Source organism: Ischnura elegans, chromosome 1, assembly GCF_921293095.1.
Source record: "Ischnura elegans chromosome 1, ioIscEleg1.1, whole genome shotgun sequence".
Classification (NCBI taxonomy): domain Eukaryota; kingdom Metazoa; phylum Arthropoda; class Insecta; order Odonata; family Coenagrionidae; genus Ischnura; species Ischnura elegans.
In genome coordinates, this window is record NC_060246.1 from 132,281,053 (window position 1) to 132,299,526 (window position 18,474).

An 18,474-nucleotide genomic window follows, 5' to 3' on the forward strand; every position below is an offset into this window, starting at 1 on the left:
CTTAAACAGTTCTGCAGGGAGTCTATTCCATTCCGTAATCGTCCTGTTAAGGTACGAGAATTTCTTTACGTTAGTCCTTTGCGGCCGGCATTTCATCTTGAATTGGTGATCATGCCTACCAATATAGCTGGGGTATTCAATCTTCCTCCGAAGTTCCCCCCATGCCTTTTCCCCTTTCAGTGTGCGGAAGAGTGCGCGAAGCCTATTTATTTTTCTTCTCCGTTCTAGTGTATCCCATCCCAGGCCTTTCAGCATTTTACCGACACTTTCGGTCTTTTTGTGTTTCCCCATGACGTACCTTGCTGCCTTTCTTTGCACCTTCTCTATGGATTCTGTTTGTCCCTTTTCATACGGGTCCCACACTAGTGACGCGTACTCTAAAATCGGCCGGATTAATGTCTTATACGCCTTCTCCTTTGTAGTTCGATCACTTTCCTTAAGATTCCTCATCACCCAATGTAACATTTTGAACGCCTTTTTTGTTAATTGTTCGACATTTGCCTCCCACCCTAAATCTTTCATTAAATACACCCCTAAGTATTTACATCGGTCACAATTAAACCAAAATTCCAAGTGATTTCCCACTTACGTAGATTTACGCATCTTTGAGAACACATGACATTTATTTTATTAGAGGATTTCTTCATAATGGTGTATTACTCTTTACCTGGGGATGGTTTATCCTCTAATAGAGTTAATTTCGTGTGTCGAGGTTACTAATGGATATTGTTTTACGGGACTGCGAAGTAGGTAATACCAACACTATATCCAAATATGCGTCAGTATTTTTGACCGATAATTTTTAACTTGCTGAATTTCATGTCTTTACACATTTCTTTGCCAGCTGACCACATTTCTGTCTGAGAGACTGGGTTGTGATACTTTTTTAGTTTTCCATTGCATATAGGCTGTGCGTAAATAATACTCGTATTTTCATGTGCGATGAATGAATATCTGTTAATGATTATCTGATAATTAATAGAATCTTATATTTTGCTTCTGTGACACAAACAGCTCTACTGCAGTTTTTGCACTCAGCACAAAGTACCAATTAGACATGCAAGTAATATTCACAACATATACTATCTCTCCAGTCTATGGACAAATTTCTGGTATATTAGAATTATGTATTTCATTCGAATTTTTTTCATTTCATTTTGAATTAGGTATATGCATTTCTGGATATCCATATGGATATCTATAGGTGTTAACCTACTGACAGGAATGGGATAGTAGTATGTATTTTTGATATCTCGTCATAGATGTACAGACATACATAATTTTATTGAAATATTAATGTCCTTTCACAAAAATTTAATTTAATGGATTATCCCCATGCAGCTGGGCATATACAACAATTTCTCAAAGCACATGAACGCCATATTTACACATTCTTCAAACTCAGCATATTATGCACACCTATTTCACAGAAAATACTTATTCTTGTAATCGATCTCCGCAAAAATATCTCATTGTTAGTGTTTCCTGGAGGCTTAAAATTTATTTCTAGGAATAGCTAGGAGCCCAAAAAATTCTCACGGATATTGAAAATTTTATATTTATTCCACGCACATTTTAGCAAGGGATAAAATTTATATTTCAGATGCATTATTTCCTTCCATTTGTATCTCACATAAATTTCCACCGAAGAATGGTGTGTGAGCACACAAAATTACGCTTCAAAGCAATATATTTTAAAAGACACATGCAAAATTACTCTTAAAATATCTCATTCTATATTTTAGTGTCTATTTGATTCAGAACGAGTAGTGCGTCTCATTTGTTCTTTTCTGAGGCCATTGGCACCATCATTTGGGGCTCAAGCTCATCAAGACATCGCTGCGATCTTGTTGTTGGGCAGGAAGAAGCAAAGAAGAGCGCATCCTAGAAAATAAAGAAGAGGTAATTTTTGGTAAACAGAATACATCAATTACTAATGATAAAAAAATGAGAGATACTGTAGCAAGCTCGCGAAAATCACAATGAAAATGCACTTGAGTCTTGTACGATAGTTATTTTCTGTCATTATGCTAAGCTGCTAATGTTGCACTTCCTCCTGATTTTTACTACTTAAAACGAATTTAATTACAAAAATTTTTATAGCATAACATCAATTTGTTTCTTTTTATCTATGCTGTCAAATTCATCAAATGTTTGCAGCGTTTGCCCCTTCCCATCAAATATTGAAGTCATCTCGTACTTAGGCATGCTTTTTAGGAGATTCATCGAACAGTTAATCTCCGGAAACAGTTTTCTTCTAGCCACATTTCATCATGAAGTGTATACATTTTTGCACCTTACGTGTCACATCAAAAAAAGTCACAGATAAAAGGGTATTAATTGAAATATCAGATGGAAGCTACACATTGCTGGAATGGTGTAGTAAAAATTCCTCTCCTTCATTTGTGCTTTTTTTGGTTTTGTTAAGCGGTGAGTGGATCGGGATCCTGATATACTCCTGAGGCTGGGACGACGAAAGAGCGGAGAGTCCGTTGAATTATTAGGCACAGTCGGTACAGACAACAGTCAGAGCAACGTTTTGTACCGAGTGCATGCCCACCAAGTCCTTCCTATACACCCACATTCCGGCTTCGCTGTCGCCAGTAAGGTCGATCGGATTTGTTCCCTCAATTTTATTCGAGCCACCATGCTTCCGCGGCAATCATCTAGAGGCTGTGGACGTTGGAAGGTAGGAATGGGCAACGATTTCGGAAGAATTCCTCATTGGTTATAAATGTAGTTTTAAAATAGTTTTCGGCCAACTTTTCTCGATTTTAGCCCACTGACAACCAGCGTCACCCGATTCTAATCTCAAAGTAAATCACAGATCATGCTCAATAGCGGGTATTTGAGGAATGCGTGAACGGTCCGTCCTCTACGGGCCAAAAAAATAACACGACCAAAACCGGACTGCCTTCTGCTTATATAATCTCCACTAAGCCTCCCTCCCTTAGCACCCGAAAATAAAATTCGGTGGAGGCGGTGTGGAACACTTTCCGTTCAAAGCCTCCAATTGTGAATGTAAGAAGATGGTTCGTCGAGTCTCGGAGTTTATTCATGTGAGACAGTATTTTTTTACGTTTGGTCTAGCATTGTTTCGCGGATATATTTTAAGCTCATTTTTTTCCTTATTAAAAAATAAAATTATATTGCACCTAATGATTCGAAATGCGTCCACTACCGCACTACTAAGATGAAAACGAATTTTCTCGGCTCAACAATAATTTGTTTTCGGGAAAATTTAGTTAGGAGATGTTTGAAATATTACTTACGTAGCCAACAAAAAATTCACTAACTTTTTTCATTATTAGCTTTGTGGTATTCCATTATAAGGTTTCTTGGATATTTCACTATACTTATACCACTACTTTTTTACATAACGTGGCCCGAGTTTCGATGAGTTACCATCATCTTCAGGCGTAAATTACGATCTATTTACGCCTGAAGATAACTCATCGAAATCCGGGTCGCGTTATGTAAAAAAGTAGTGGTATAAGTGTAGTGAAATATCCTAGAAAAGCCAACAAAAACTATTTTACTTCTTGGAAACTGCACATTATTTTTATTACATATACCAAATATTTTGCTCAAATATTTTATGACTGAGCCTGAAATTTCACGACATTTCCCTGATTTGAATACCTCTCTCACTCTAAAGTTCAATTAGAAGATATCTTATTATTCCGTGTATGCAGCAAAGATTTTATTTAACATTGTTCAGTTTATAAATGGTTAATGCTGGCCTTTTTATGTATTAGTAGAGGACAAAATAGTAAATATACAAACACCTTACCTCCCATGACTCCAGCAGAAATGAAGACCGGGTATGCACAGTCGACGTCGAGCAGCAAGCCAAAAAGTAGGTTCCCCACTATAGAACCAATGTTGCTGATGCTGAGTATCAGTGTTGAGGCGAGACCTCTGCGTCAAGAAAAGAAACAAGTTCATTAAATACCGATAAATTTTCAATTATGTGGACACAGCAGTACCGAGAACGACGCAAAGGTGTATCTTAGCACGACATGACAACAATTCTGTGTATACGGATTAAATGTAGAATTTTTCTACTTATTATAATCACGTATTATTCACGAATCTCACCACTTATAAATTCGTAAAAAAATGAATCATTTGCTATCGAAGCAATCCTGTTTGCGGACCGTTGAATCCATTAACATTTCCGAAAAATTCTATTTATCCACGCCTTACCTAAACTCTTTTGAATTGTTATTTTCTAATGGAATCTGTGATATTGTGCTTTGCAATGGTATAAACGGCGTGGGATGATTATATGCTGATAATCGATTTTAATAATACTTATATTAAAAATTGGGAGGAAAAATGGTTGTTTAGTGAGCTTTAGATCTTTTATACATATATGTGTACCATTAGAAGGGCTTGGAGGATTACAAAATAGTATGATTACTAATGATTCGAGTTTTTCTTAGAATCATGGAGCGCGATTCTAATTATTATTTCTTTTGCGTAAATTTTGGGCAGTTGCTTCATCTAGTTCAGTTAGTTCATCTAAGGCAATTGGTAAATCTTTGAAATTTTCCAAAAACATTATGTTATCTAACCTAAATGTTAGGAAATTTTTAAAAGTAAATACGTAATGTTTTGAATACTAACTGTGAATTAGAATTTAAAGTAAATTTTAAAAATAAATTATGATATTACTAGCATATACTTTCTCCTGTAATAATTACCTTAACGAAGCGGGATAAAAATCAACGATGACGGACATGAGAGTGGCATAGGAGGCTGCATTGAAAGCCTGCAGGAAGCAGGATAGTGCTAAATTTTGAGCCGCTGATTTTGTGAAAAAGCTCCCTGCGCCACAGAGAGCAGTGAGTAGCATCGCCATAACTGTGAAATAAGATAATATTTAACCTATGAGTATAAATGAATACTAAGTAACAATAAAAAAAACTTGTTAATTGACTCCATTCAGTTGGGAAAAACAAGTTGTAATGTTGTTCAACTGAGGATGATTTCTTACTGATAACTCTTTTGCGCCCAATTCTCTCCACGAATGTGCCCGTGATGAAGGTAACGATCATGCACGTGATTCCAATGGAAAGGGTCTTGACGAACACTTGCGGTTGAATCGTATCCTCCGAGCAGTCAATGGTGGCGTTGGTGCCACTCTCCCAGTCGACCATCCACTGTGGTTTCTCGTCCATCATGTTGGAAACCTCGCACACGGAAGCCGTCAAATTCGGATACTTCTCCTGAAACTCCTCGAAACGGTTGAACAGCTCAGGAAACCACATACCGAACCCAAAAAACCTGCGAATAAGACGAGTATTCAACAAGTAGCTACACTGTTAAGTTCCTATTTGGAATATCGGTGCGATATTTTATTACCATTATTTTATCGGGGTCTAATTAAAAAAAGAAATTATATGACGGAAGAAATGTTTCCCAATGAATCGCGAAACAGCCCAGTGAGATCACAAATTGATAAATTTTAATATCTGCATCTCGTTAGCTCATCGAACGAATTCCTTCGCGGTCATAAATTTTCCATCAATGTCTTGACTAGACTGAAGCGATCGAGCCGTGAAGGAGTGAATAAACAAGTCATAGACTGATTAAAATAAACATTTCATTGGATTTGTGTAAACACAGGAGAATGACTGATTATTAAATAACACTGGCCTAGCTTGATAAGGTTAACTTTGCCCTTAACTTAGCTTATATATTAATGTGATAGCTGTTCAGTGGATGGAGGTTACATTTTGAAAAGGAAGGAAAAAAGGTAATTTAAGGTGTGCTTCATGAAATATGTCCTCCTAAAGAAATTCCAGACCAGTGACCAGATGAATATGAACGTAAACCTGAGCGCGCGTTGCATATGTTTTAATAGCTTCTAATCTAGAGATGTCTAAAATGGATTTTGATAAAATATCTACGTTAAAACTAATTCCTTTATAATATTATGGATATCTAGGTACTAATGAAACACTCCCATGCTAAGTCTTTGATTTTTTGAAGGTTTTTCTATGTTCGCAACTTAATACATCATTATGCTTAGAAAAAACTATTTTATCAAATTGTTAATAAGAGGAATATGATGAGATTGAATGATTAAAATACTCTAAAGAGTAGTTTAAAAATGGATAATAACTCTGCCTTCTATATATTGATGTTCTGATATAATTTTATTTAGCCTAAGTTGACGAGTAATATTTCCTAGCTTGCTTTTACAACTATAATTCTGTTTTGCTGGACTTACCCGAGTTGAAGTGAAAATAAACTAGTCAGGCCAATGATTGTATTCTTCAGAAGAGGAGGCCGGAATAAATGGCTTATTTGCTTTATCATCAATATGACACTCGATCTCGTAGAGGCTTTTTCCTCCTTTTCATCTTTCTCCTCTAGCGTGAAGTTCATTTCCAACCGATTGACCTACGGGAAAATGGCATTGTTGAGAGACATTACTAATAACCATATATTTTTTATGTTTTATTTATAGTCCTTTCTCTGCTCCCTTTCAAAAGTTGCTAGCTTATTTGCGTTTCTTTCGTATTTGACCTCACGAGACTAGATAGCATTGTACTCCTGACATTAAACATGTATCAAATGAGTTCATGAATATTTTAATTATCCGATGATATCCGTGTGACTGACTCCACCTCTAGCTTTTCTAGTGGGAGCGCTCTTAGTTTGTAAGTGTGTGAAAATTTCAAATGCTAATTAATTGTTGTCTTTTCAGTTTTTAAAGCATAGATTCAACTTGATGCGACGTTTTGAAGCAAAAGTTGATGTTTAGATTATATGGTTTAGTTTTACTGAGAATGATAAATGCCAATAAGCGTTGAAAATAGGTTCTTTGAATAACCACCATGACTCACCGGATATGAATCAGGAGAATTTCCAGTGTTCCTGCTGTATATACTCCTGAAAACCGCCAAGGCTTCATCGTGTTTTCCTTTGGACATGAGGTAAGCAGGAGATTCCGGGGAAAAATAGGTGGCAATCGCACATATCAAGGCAGGTATTGCCGCGGCCGCCATGAACATTCTCCAGGAGTTGTAGCGAAAGCCGATCTCGGCGGATCCGAGGAGCCAAGGACGAGGGATGATCGCCCAAGCCACCACTGCAAATCATACATGCATCAGCGTTACCATTTAGTCCCACAGGCTGTCTGTTTCCCTGCGACATATCATGGCATTGAGCAACATAATACTTCATTTTATTACTATCATGCAGTTATTTTATATGAACCTCTGAATCATATGCAGCAAATTTGCTGTGTAGCGTGGGAAAGGACTAAACTTATTATATAATTAGAATAAAATTAATGTATTTTTGCATTATTATTTATTAGGCACTCTATATTTATATTAGCCACTGCATGGCTGGGTAGATAACTGCAGAGGACTTCAAATATTCAAAAGATTCAATTAACGATAGTCATGAATTTTAGTGAAAGCTCGCTGATTTTGTTTGTAGGAGGACATAATATCAATATGTGTATTTAAAGCACTTTAAATAGTCTTTAGATAGAAAAATATTTCTTGTTTGCATTCCATTTTATGCCTGCATTCATTTAATTTTCATATTTCATTGCCAACAAGAAATGAAATTTCGTTGATGTAATGGCACCCATGGGCGTACCCAGGATCATAACTAGGGGAGGGGTCAAGCCAAGTTGTGACATTAGTTTATGAGATCATATCCTTGAAAAAATAATTGTATTTTAGTTACATATCTTATACTAATACCATAAAGTATATAATATAATATACTTACAGAATAATAGAATATACTTACTCTATGCTAATACATATCATTTTTCGTGGGTGTAAAGAAAATTTGTTGAATACTCAATTCAGTGCTGATTTTTCTCAAAGACTTTAGCAATTTTTGCCTCCAGGGGGGGCAGCTGCCCCCCCCCCCCTACCCCTCGCTGGGTACGCCCATGATGACACCGTTACCTCGTCTGGTTGATTGAGTTGCACTTCGCATCGGGGTATTAATTAAAATTGGTCCCTTGAATGAGCATCGTGAAACTGGTCTATTTGAAGAAAAATCCTGAAAATTTTTATGCTTCCCAGTGGCTTGGAAAAAAGTTTTTAACGAAATCACTTCAGGGTTTTCTTGTTCTGCGGTTGGGTTAGGAATGGCGATGGCTTATTATACTTTGTTACTCATGAGTTAATTAATTGATAATCATTTCATTTTCACCAAACGTGGTTGCGTATAATGTCAGAACCCTGTTTGTAGCGAACGGGCAACCATTTTCACATCTTTACCCATTATAATTATTACTCATGCCTTTACCTTTTTTGGCTGCATTCACTTTTTCCCCCTTATTGAAATTTCTTTTCTGTGATGAATTTGGACTTAATATCAACGAACGAAATCATGTTTCCTCTATCATGCAAAATATTGCATCACATATTGCATCATATTGCTTTTGAGCAAATTTAGCGCTTTCTAATTGACTAAAAGTAGTGTTTTCAATGTTCTAGTTTAAGAGTAGTGAACAATTACATTGCTTTTGTATTTTTAGTCCATGCCATTCAGTTGCAAATGCTTGTGTTTCCTAGCCTGTTTAAGGGATAAAAAATAAAGTCACCTACCGCACTTATTCATGCCAGTCCTGAACTGCTGAACTTTTCACAGGGGCTCGAATCATCTCATTGTGACTAGAGAGTGGTACAATTAGTGCGAAGTAGCTTCAGACTTTCATCTATCTATCTCAGGGACAACTCTCAGACTAATTAAAGAAAATCTAAGTTAACTCTAATGAAGGTTTGTACTCACAAGGGACTAATATGCCCCCGAGGGCTGCAAATATCTCCAGCCAAAGGACTGCTCTACTTCGATAGATCGGCGAGTGGAATTCCGTCAGGTACGGGAAACAGAGTGGATGCGCTGCCATGATTCTGTCCGCCAAACATCCGATAAAAGACGTCAAATGCTTAATGAGAAGACAAGAAACGAATTAATTGGATGTGGTTAACATGGTTTCCAGTAAAATTAACTATTGGGATTCTCTTGAAAGAAATACATTTTTTTATGAATTATGTTGAACTAGCAAGAGACAAATGAGGATGGAAACTACAAATGGAACCTGCTTCTTTGCATAAAACCATATACGGCATCCTCCGGGATAGCCTGGACTTATTCATCACATGTTCAAGTTTTTCTTTGCTTGGAAGGTACTATATTTGGATTTAGTTTCATTAGTGTACAGTGTGATTCTGAAAGTGGAAATTTTATGATTTTACATTTTATGATTTACATATTGGTTACTATAAGCATGGTTTCATATGGCTATATGCCAGCGTGAGGAAGGTAGCACTAGAAAATAAACCTCCATCTAACTCTCCAAGTTATTGAAATTTAATTTATTTTTCACACATATTATATTAATTATGATTATGTTGGCATGCTTACGTCAATCCAGTGATAAATCGGAAGAAAACAAATGGCCAGAAAGTTTGCATCAGACTTGAAAGAATGGCCGCTATTACATCGACTGAGTTAGCAATAAGAATGGCCGATCTACGGCCCCACGAATCAGCCATTTTTCCCCAGAAACACGCTCCAAGAAGAGTACCTAGAATGAAGGATTCGATGAATTTAATGCATGGTAATAAATTATTTCACATATTTCCATGAAACCACGGCAATTCTCTCAACCATACTAGACATCATTTGGGATTAGACCGCGTTGATTTCATTTCCTGAAAACAACCAAGAACGCAACCTCTTATTGTTACGAGCATTGATTAATAAATATGCATTGAAAGAGCAGTTAAAATTTGCAGACTATAGGCTTGAAATAAATTAAGATAAATGAACAGAAGTTCCAAGTTAGATATTTTATAGAAATTTCACTTACTAAGATAATGAACTCGAAATATTTCTTCTTAAGTGCTAAGCCATTAAAATAAAACTAGCCTGGAATGATTCAAGCTGTTATCTACTTTCACCCGCGTCTCTTTTTTCTAACTTGGAGTAATAGACTAATATTCCAGCTTTATTGTTCATATTATGTAATGTATTTAAGTTATCTCAGAAAAAGCGTCTCACGATAAGAACCGTAATGAGTTTGTGTATCTTCAGAGAGTATTTATAAATATTTGGAGCCATTTTAACGGCTGTGAAATCAGCATTAATTCAATAATATAATCCATGTTTTTATAGGATCTAGAGGACGGAATGTGGTCGTAAGAAGAAAAGTTCCTTCTTACGACGAGTAATTTGAATTATCTTCCTCATTTTGCGTATTTATAAATTTTCACAATTTCTTTATGGTTAATTTCATTTGTAAACTTCTCCTTCTCAGAAAAAATACAGCGAATCGCCCGAATTTAAAGTTCAAATCGCTAGTTTTCAAGTTCTCTCATAAATTATTCTAATGTGATAAATCTGAATGATTTTTAACTTTCTAATGAACTAGAAGTATTCCTTACCTATGCAGAGTTATCTCCACCTAGGTTAGAACAATTAAGCCGCAATCGAGTGACACAAAGGTTTCTCAGCCAGCTTACATGAAGGGTTGATATTCAAACATAAATATTTAATTCGTGCTTGAACACGGAAATTCTTCTTGATTCAATTCCCTCCATGATCATGCACTTCAGGCATATCGTGCATAAATTATTAGTCGCCAGGTATTCTAGAAATTTTCATTCTAAATAAGGTACTCACCGATGAAAGGCGCTGCATTGAGAATAGTTTTGCCATACGAACTCATCCGGAGGTCACATTCTGCGGATGGAAGCAAGTAGGTGATGCTGAATGCTTCAAAAATGGTAGCTATATCAATCAGGCCAGCCAGGAACAGGATTTGAAGTTGGAATCTCCCTTGACCTGAGAGGGGAAAATGCTTGTATATGGTATGCAATAATTTCACTGACACCTAGGATATATATATATAAAATGAGAGAAGTGGAAGCCAGATTATAGTGGTCATTTAATTCATTCATTATGTAAATTAAGCTGCTAATTTTTCATTTAATTTCATTTATTTTTTAATTTCATGTGTAATTTGCCATTGTGAAAATATTCGGTGCATTTGAAACCCATGAGTGGAAAAGGAAAGAAATTTTCAACGATGTAGTACATCTGCTGCTGCTGCTGCTACAACAGAATAATCTTTTCTCGTTTTAAAATATCAAACTCAGTGTCAAGGCAGACACCTTTGCACGATAAATAACTATGATTCGTTGTAGGCACATTTTTCTGTCCTTGTGTTTTAGCCGAGGAATCTTCACTGTTTTTATTTAATTGGTACCTAATTCGCCCATTTTCGCTTAGCACTGTGTAATCGAAAATCTTTCTTTGTAATGAAAAAAACTATTAGAAATTTTGGTGAAAAAATTTTATAGAAGAACCCATTGAAAATCTTTCAATAACTAATTATGTATTTTTGCTGCTGTTGAATTTACCATAGCATACGACGTTTTATATAAGTATCGATTTCAAACGGGAAATGCATGAAAGTATTTTCTCCTCTATTACTTATCTTCAAAGATGGAATGCAGCCATTCTATTTAACTAGAGGATTTATAACTAATTCCCCCGAATTAAGGATTTATTTTTTATAAGTTCGTCAGTGAATAGTAAACTTTTCACCTGAAATGGAGTAAGTATCAACATACATTTAAATAAATATTTCGAAATATATCGCGGAAACAAATTCATCCAAAGTACAATTTGCGATCATTATCTTTTAATTTCTAAGTAAATTTTAACATGTGATCCGTCTACTTACAACATGCATCTCCGTCTATCCGTGTTTAACGTACGAAAACTACGGTGCACTATGCTGCGAGCCGCTAAACTCGCTATCCTGAGAGAGGCTTTCTTATAGTTTTCTAGAGTTTATCCCTCCTCAGAGTTATTTCAATGTAAATGGTCCGTTCACTACTTTATAGTCTCAAATATTTGAAAAGAGGTTTTCCCTAATGGACTATTTCATGCTGAGTGACCTGTTTTAAGGCATAACGTAACTTTGATGGTTCATTTGCTGCTATTCTTATGCAAAGGACATGAATCCCATCCCATTCTTATGCAAACAAAGATCATGAAGAGGGGTTTTTCCCGTCCTGAGACATAAGATTTAAGAATTTTTTTGCTATCCGACATTTTGGCCGCAGGGAATCGTTTATGATCTAGGGTCAAAAGCTATGAATTCTTCCCCTATACTGGGGTCCATTGTTAATTATGAGATGATAATTATTATCAAAATTTTGAGTTTAGTCCAATAAATTGAATCATTATCGATTTTTTTCTTGCAACTGAGTTTTTGAACTGCAAAATAGTGACAGCATTGATGCAACGCCGTCTGAGAGATTGCGCAAGCGATTCATTTTCCTTCCTTTCAAGGATTTCCCGTCATTCACAAAATGGTCCGGCGATTCTTGTCCAATCTTAATTGGCTTAAAGACAAGATAGCTGACTATTAATGACTCGCACGCTCGCAATTACGGAAATGTGTCAAGCAAGTGACACAATTTGTCGATCAACTCCGCATTCGTAAGTGTCTAATTACTCCTGTTTACTAGATTGCACGCTTGCTGCTCCACCACGCCGGGGTAAAGTCTTATTATCTCGTTATTGTAGACCTTGACACCTAACAGCCGCTAGTTCACCAATTTTCAAAATTTTACTCTATGCGTGAAAATGTAGGTTTGGAAAATGTATGGTGAAATTTAGTCGATCTCCGCGCTATTTAAATCTTGTCACCTCTTACAATGTATTATATTTTATTCCTCAACGATGGAAGTGCAGAAAACCAGTTTCACTTCTTATTATTACTATGTTTTTCGCATTCGATAGGGACAGGACTTTTTAAACGGAATAGAGTGGTTTCCTATCATTTTTTTATTGCCTAAGTTGAAAGATTATTACTTCTGGAGTATGTATTTCACGCTTATAGATTTTTAAATGACGATATTTATTTTTCGCGATAAAATGAAAAGTGAAAACTTTCAAGCGCGCGAAAACCCGACGGGTAAGTATGAATGCCGGGAAAAAGTCCGTGTGACGTCGTTCTGGTTCCCGCTGCCGCAACTGAGGTGACCTTGGGGCGAGGCTCTGAGCGCTGATACGACGCAGGATGCTAGCAGGTAGCAGAGTACCATGCTAGCTGGTAGCGCTTGGCTTAAATAAGGATTATTAATACCTTATCAAACGAAGAAAACTGTCCGACCTTAGGCAGTTTTAATAGGTGATTCTTAAGACATGTTTCCCTGAGCTCTGTGCCTCATGCATGCATTGGTAACCTCAGACGATGTAAAACTCCTATCTACTCGTACAGAAACTAGGTCCCTATGACGTCACGTGGAGCGGCGTTGCATGGGCGCCAATCTGGCCTTTTTCAAATGAGGATAAAATTGACCCTTGCCGTTCGTCTAAACCGGTATTTCTAAAACCAAATAATATTTATATTATGAATGCACTAATGGTGGGTAACGAATCGCAATCAATGCCTTTCGTTTTCTGCAACTATGAAGGAAATCTATGAAGGAAACTACCCTATTAAGCAGCGGCGCCAATGATTAAAACGTAGGTATTTCGGGGGCTGGCATGTCATAATTTTAAGTTGATGGACGAAAATGAGTTGCTTTAAAATGATGGAATTTAAGCCTAGGAGCATATCATGCTATTCTATATGACGGAGATGCGGAGCCAATTCCAGTAAAGGGCATTCCCGAAAGCATGTTTTGTATCGGCAAAATATAATTTATGAGCATGAAAAAATTTTTATGTGATCACTATTCTTGAACCAGTATAAAAATTACGTGCATTTACATTAATATCAGGCTTGATCATTCAGTAACAATAAGTAGGTGTATAAAAAAATTTCTTACTCACCTGCATTGTTGATGGCTGTTTCATAATCGGCAATGTTCACTAGAAAAAAGTTTGCAACGAATTTTAGTAAAATATCTATCCCAAATGTGTTAATTACTTGGGAACCGATAATTATCCTTTGGGTGAAAGAAAAGCATCTGATTAATTACTCGCTTATATATTTTCTGTTTTACAGCACTAGCTAAAATGATTTTTTTTACATCACCTGGTTCATGGTTCCCACGCCCAAGAAGTGTATTCGCCGTCATTTTTCCAAAAGTTCCGACCGAATTACCAAGTTCTTCACTAGACCTACGTTGACTGCCACCGAGTGTATGATTGTCTGATGCCTCCGATTCTATTATCTCATATGAATTATGGTTCCTTACGAAATCGTTTGGAGCTCCTTAGAACGCCGAAGTTTAAACCTTCTGCTGTTGAGATTATGTCATTGATGTATGGACCACTGCACCAGCTCCTAGCACATTGCTTAAAGTTTACATTAAATTATCCGCTGTAATTTATTCATGATAATGAACGGATTATCCGAGATAACTGATTATCAGAAAGTATAGAAAAGCCATTGATGAAGTAGAAATTCATCGTGTATGATTGGAAAATATTTAACTCGTTGAAAAGTTATGAAAGTTAAAAAGCAGTGAAGCTTATGGATGTAATTTTCTGTGCAAAACTTAGCGCTGGCTAAAATGCATCTTACTTCTTATATTGTTCAATGTTAACGCCTAAATGTGGAAAAGAGAAGGAGATAGTACGAAAAATTCTCAAACCCGATATTCGGTGGCCAAATGATCGAGAGCTTGCCATACTAGCTAATTTGTAAGGGAAATGGTGATTGAGTACCATGAGTTTTCATTTTTATATCCACTGCCAACAGGTAATACCTCATGATTCGTCGTAAAATGTTTTCATATTCAAATGGCACGGCACGCCGCTACGTGGCAGTAAAGATACATTGGATCGGAGGTGACACTTCCAGAAGGTTACACTCTTCACATAGCATTTGCATACGATTTCAGATACTGATCCAGCCAAATAATGAATACTTCCATTTTAAAAATTATGAACATATTACTAAGAGATACGTTGAATATGTGTATTGTTTTCATTGCTCAATCCTTTCTGAAAAATAAATACCGAGGTGTAGAGATCTCGTTCACTCGGTGATGGTAATTTAGATGGAATAAAAGACTTGGAAAATTCAGTCGGTTCTTCGGTAAGATGGGGACGAAAACTATTCTGGATCTCGGATCCACGGACCAGATAACGCTATATATTATTTTGGGATGTGCTGCATAACGGAAAATATTATGTACGATTTTAATGCAGTTTGCACTTATTATTTTTATTTAAAGCGATTTTATCACGATTGAAACTTCCTTGGTGTATTGGCTTCTACTCTTTTTTTTTGTCAAATAAACTAAGAAGACTAAATTATGATAACTCGTTCAAAATTTCCTAGTTCTGAATTGCAGCAGATGTCGACTTCGAAGCATAAAGTAGGAAATCAGGAAATTTTTGTGATTTAACATTGGATTTTAACCTCAAATATAAAATATTCCTTTTTTGCATTTTTATTTAATGCGTAAGGATTGCAATGATTTCATTTGTAGGATTTTTAATTGATTTTTAAATTGTTTGTGCCATTTTGTGGGGCTTGCAATCGAATCCTCCATGTGTCAATTCGCGATATTAAATGCAATATGAGGCACCGTTGTATTTATGAGATTTATGTATTTATGACATATTAATAATGATCTTCCAGTCTTACCATCGGATATACTTATGCAGTACAAACACTTGTAATTGCTGAAATTACTGAACAATTGGAAACCTTCAACTATTAACTTCGTTGTTACCTGAATAATTGACAAGCTGGCTCATTGTGGCAAAAAAAAGTATCCGTATCGTTTCAAATGCATTCTCTATCCCTGAAAGTGGCAGTGTTGGATACATGTCTTTTGTCGGAGAGTAATGGGATGCTGATAGAGTAACAATTAATTCACGAGTTTACTTGAAGAACTTTTCAATATTTGCCAAGTAATTTATTTGTTTAAGCCTTACTTTCCCAATTCAGTTCACTTTTAATCTTGCATTCCTGATACTATTTTTCTCTCGGTGCAAGAATTATAGTGAAATTTGAGCTATCTCTAAACTTACTTTTCGTAATCCGGTCCTGTCAATTTTAGGCTCGCAACCGTCCTCTTACGGCCGTCTGCTCCTTCGACAATCAACGGATGAGTTCCCTCCATTTGTTTATCCATAAGTGCTGTTGTTCCATTGTATGAAGTTAAAATTAAATAGCATACAAATCAGAAGATATCAGGCATTAAAAAATTAAAATTGCTCCATGTGATAAATCACGAGATTGATAAAAAGAATATGTTCGAAAATCATTCTTGTATGCACTCAAGCCATGCAAGGGCGGATTCAGAAAAATTTTCCCGGAGGGGCACATGGGATTGACAGGCAAACGGTCATCTCATATTTGATATAAAAAAGCGTAGAACAATAATTGTACAAAATATTATCTTTATTTTAAAATGAAAGTGATAATATTGAGGCTCCGTGACACAAAACAAACGAAATGATAATCCTATTAAAAAATTTTATTATTTTTTAAGCGTTTGGGGGGCTCGTGCCTATGAAGCCATGACGTCATGTGTAATTATATTGTGTCATATTCTATATCATGAAAATATTGGGCAGTTTATCATCAGTTTTTTATCGCCTATCTTATAGACGAGTAAAGTCAGTGTGGTATGGGAAATATTTTATGACAGTTTTAGCCCGAAAATTTCAAATACTGTTTGAACTACAGAGCGTTTCCGAATATTCTCAATATATTGCAGCTCAATGGGAGCGCAAATCCAATCATAGATTATGAAAATCACTTTCCATGAAAGCTTTCGCTTCGTGGATGATAAGCGGATGACAATGCCAAGGAAGTACATTTCCCGCTTAATTTTTTGCGACTATTTTTCACGTGAATAATTGATAAGCTTGCCCGTAAACTCTCTCTGCATTCTTGCTCATTTCTCAAGCAAACTATGATGGTGAGCAAAGTGGAATAAGAGGTTAGAAATTATTGGTAAAGTGAGAGCTTCTTTTCGATTGTGGGCCAGATTGCTCTTTCATTTCAACGGGTGCAGTTAACCCTTTCAGTGGGCGCGCGGGCCACACTGGTGGCCCAAATCCAATTATTTTTTACCTTTAGGTTTTCAACTTGTTGGTAAAACTTTTTATAAAAACAATAAATTTGGATGCGATGGTTTGATGCATTGCTTGATGGAACTCTTTCATGACTGTCAGGAAAGAACAAGGGTGGCCAAAAGATGATACACTGTATTGGCAGCGGTCGCAAGTGAATAAATTATGTGGAACAATCCCAGCCTTTTTCTTTCCTGACAATAAATTTGGACTATTTTTATTGTTTAGTAAACTTATTGCCTCTAGGGAACATATTTAACCTTAAAAGTTGAAAAAAATGGCAAATTTATGAAAAATCGTAAAACATTATGAGCATCGAATATCCATGGAATATCCAATAAATTTATACATAAAAAGTTGAAAAATTATATGAATGTAACAGAATGGAAGACAAAATATGATAAAAATTGAATGATAGAATATGTTTTAAAAATTCTCCGATTTTTTTGTCATAAGACATAAATAATTTACTAAGAGAAATAGAATTATCAGGTTCACAGCAGAAAAAAAACCATGTTTGATCAAAAGGTAGAATAAATGGATCAGAAATGGAATTGTGAAAGTTATAATTTTACTATCTTAATTTTACTGATAAATATTTTATCGAGTTTAGGAAAAGACGATATGAACATGAGGTAAAAAATAAGTTAGAGATAAAGGCGTTTTTATACACCGCCCCTCCTTTCCAGCCTCAAGGTTCCGTTGTAAAGGGAAACTGTTTTTCCCCTTGTTTGAGCTCCATCGTCCTCTTTTTATGGCCCATGCATCTCTTTAAGCTTACCTAATTGTGTGGGCTTATTTCCCCTGACAACGACGCGTGGCAAACAATCTTCCATATAGTACCTTAGTGTTGCGTCAGTGATACAGTAGTGTCTTCGTCACGCTTGACTCACAGTGGGCATTTAATTAAGGATAGGGCTGCTAAAAATAACTTTTCAATTTGGGGTGGCACTTTTCTATGTGCGTAGATAGGTGACTATTTTGGATCATTGATCCATCTTCACAATTGTGATTTCCTTTTATGTAGGTTTCAGCCACAAAATATCATATTCCGTAAACTTCGCACTGAATCTCATCTTCGAAGGCATAGCGATGGCTAAGTTCTAACTACACGTGTCTCAAAAATAGCTACTTTTCAGGAGATCAAAAAAAAACGATTTGTTTTTTAACTGTATATAATTTTAAATGAAATTAAAAACTAAGGATACATAAAACTGAAAAAGAATCATACAATTTCGAACAAAGAGTTGTTTTCTGCTTGAATTTTATTTTTTATTAACAAACAGTATTAGCAATATTAACTCAGACCGGCCAAATTTTGAGATTCGTGTTGTTAGAACGTAGCCAGCGATAGGTATTTCTTTCAAACGAAATGTAGTCATCAGCGAGCCGTCATTGTTAAAGTATAGGTTGGAATGCTGT

The 18,474-nt window shown here is 36.0% G+C and overlaps 1 protein-coding gene across 1 annotated transcript; it reads right to left on the reverse strand.

Annotated features, from left to right (window-relative positions):
- Positions 1 to 1,542: 1,542 nt before the first annotated feature.
- LOC124170170 (synaptic vesicle glycoprotein 2B-like) lies at positions 1,543 to 14,153 on the reverse strand. Its single transcript, XM_046548873.1, has 11 exons — positions 14,051 to 14,153; positions 13,846 to 13,884; positions 10,675 to 10,836; positions 9,415 to 9,577; positions 8,779 to 8,900; positions 6,861 to 7,105; positions 6,242 to 6,414; positions 5,003 to 5,292; positions 4,710 to 4,869; positions 3,794 to 3,921; positions 1,543 to 1,884 (listed from the first exon to the last, which is right to left on the reverse strand). The coding sequence occupies exons 1-11, from the start codon at positions 14,091 to 14,093 to the stop codon at positions 1,829 to 1,831; spliced, it is 1,581 nt and encodes a 526-aa protein (XP_046404829.1). The 5' UTR covers positions 14,094 to 14,153; the 3' UTR covers positions 1,543 to 1,828.
- Positions 14,154 to 18,474: the final 4,321 nt, after the last annotated feature.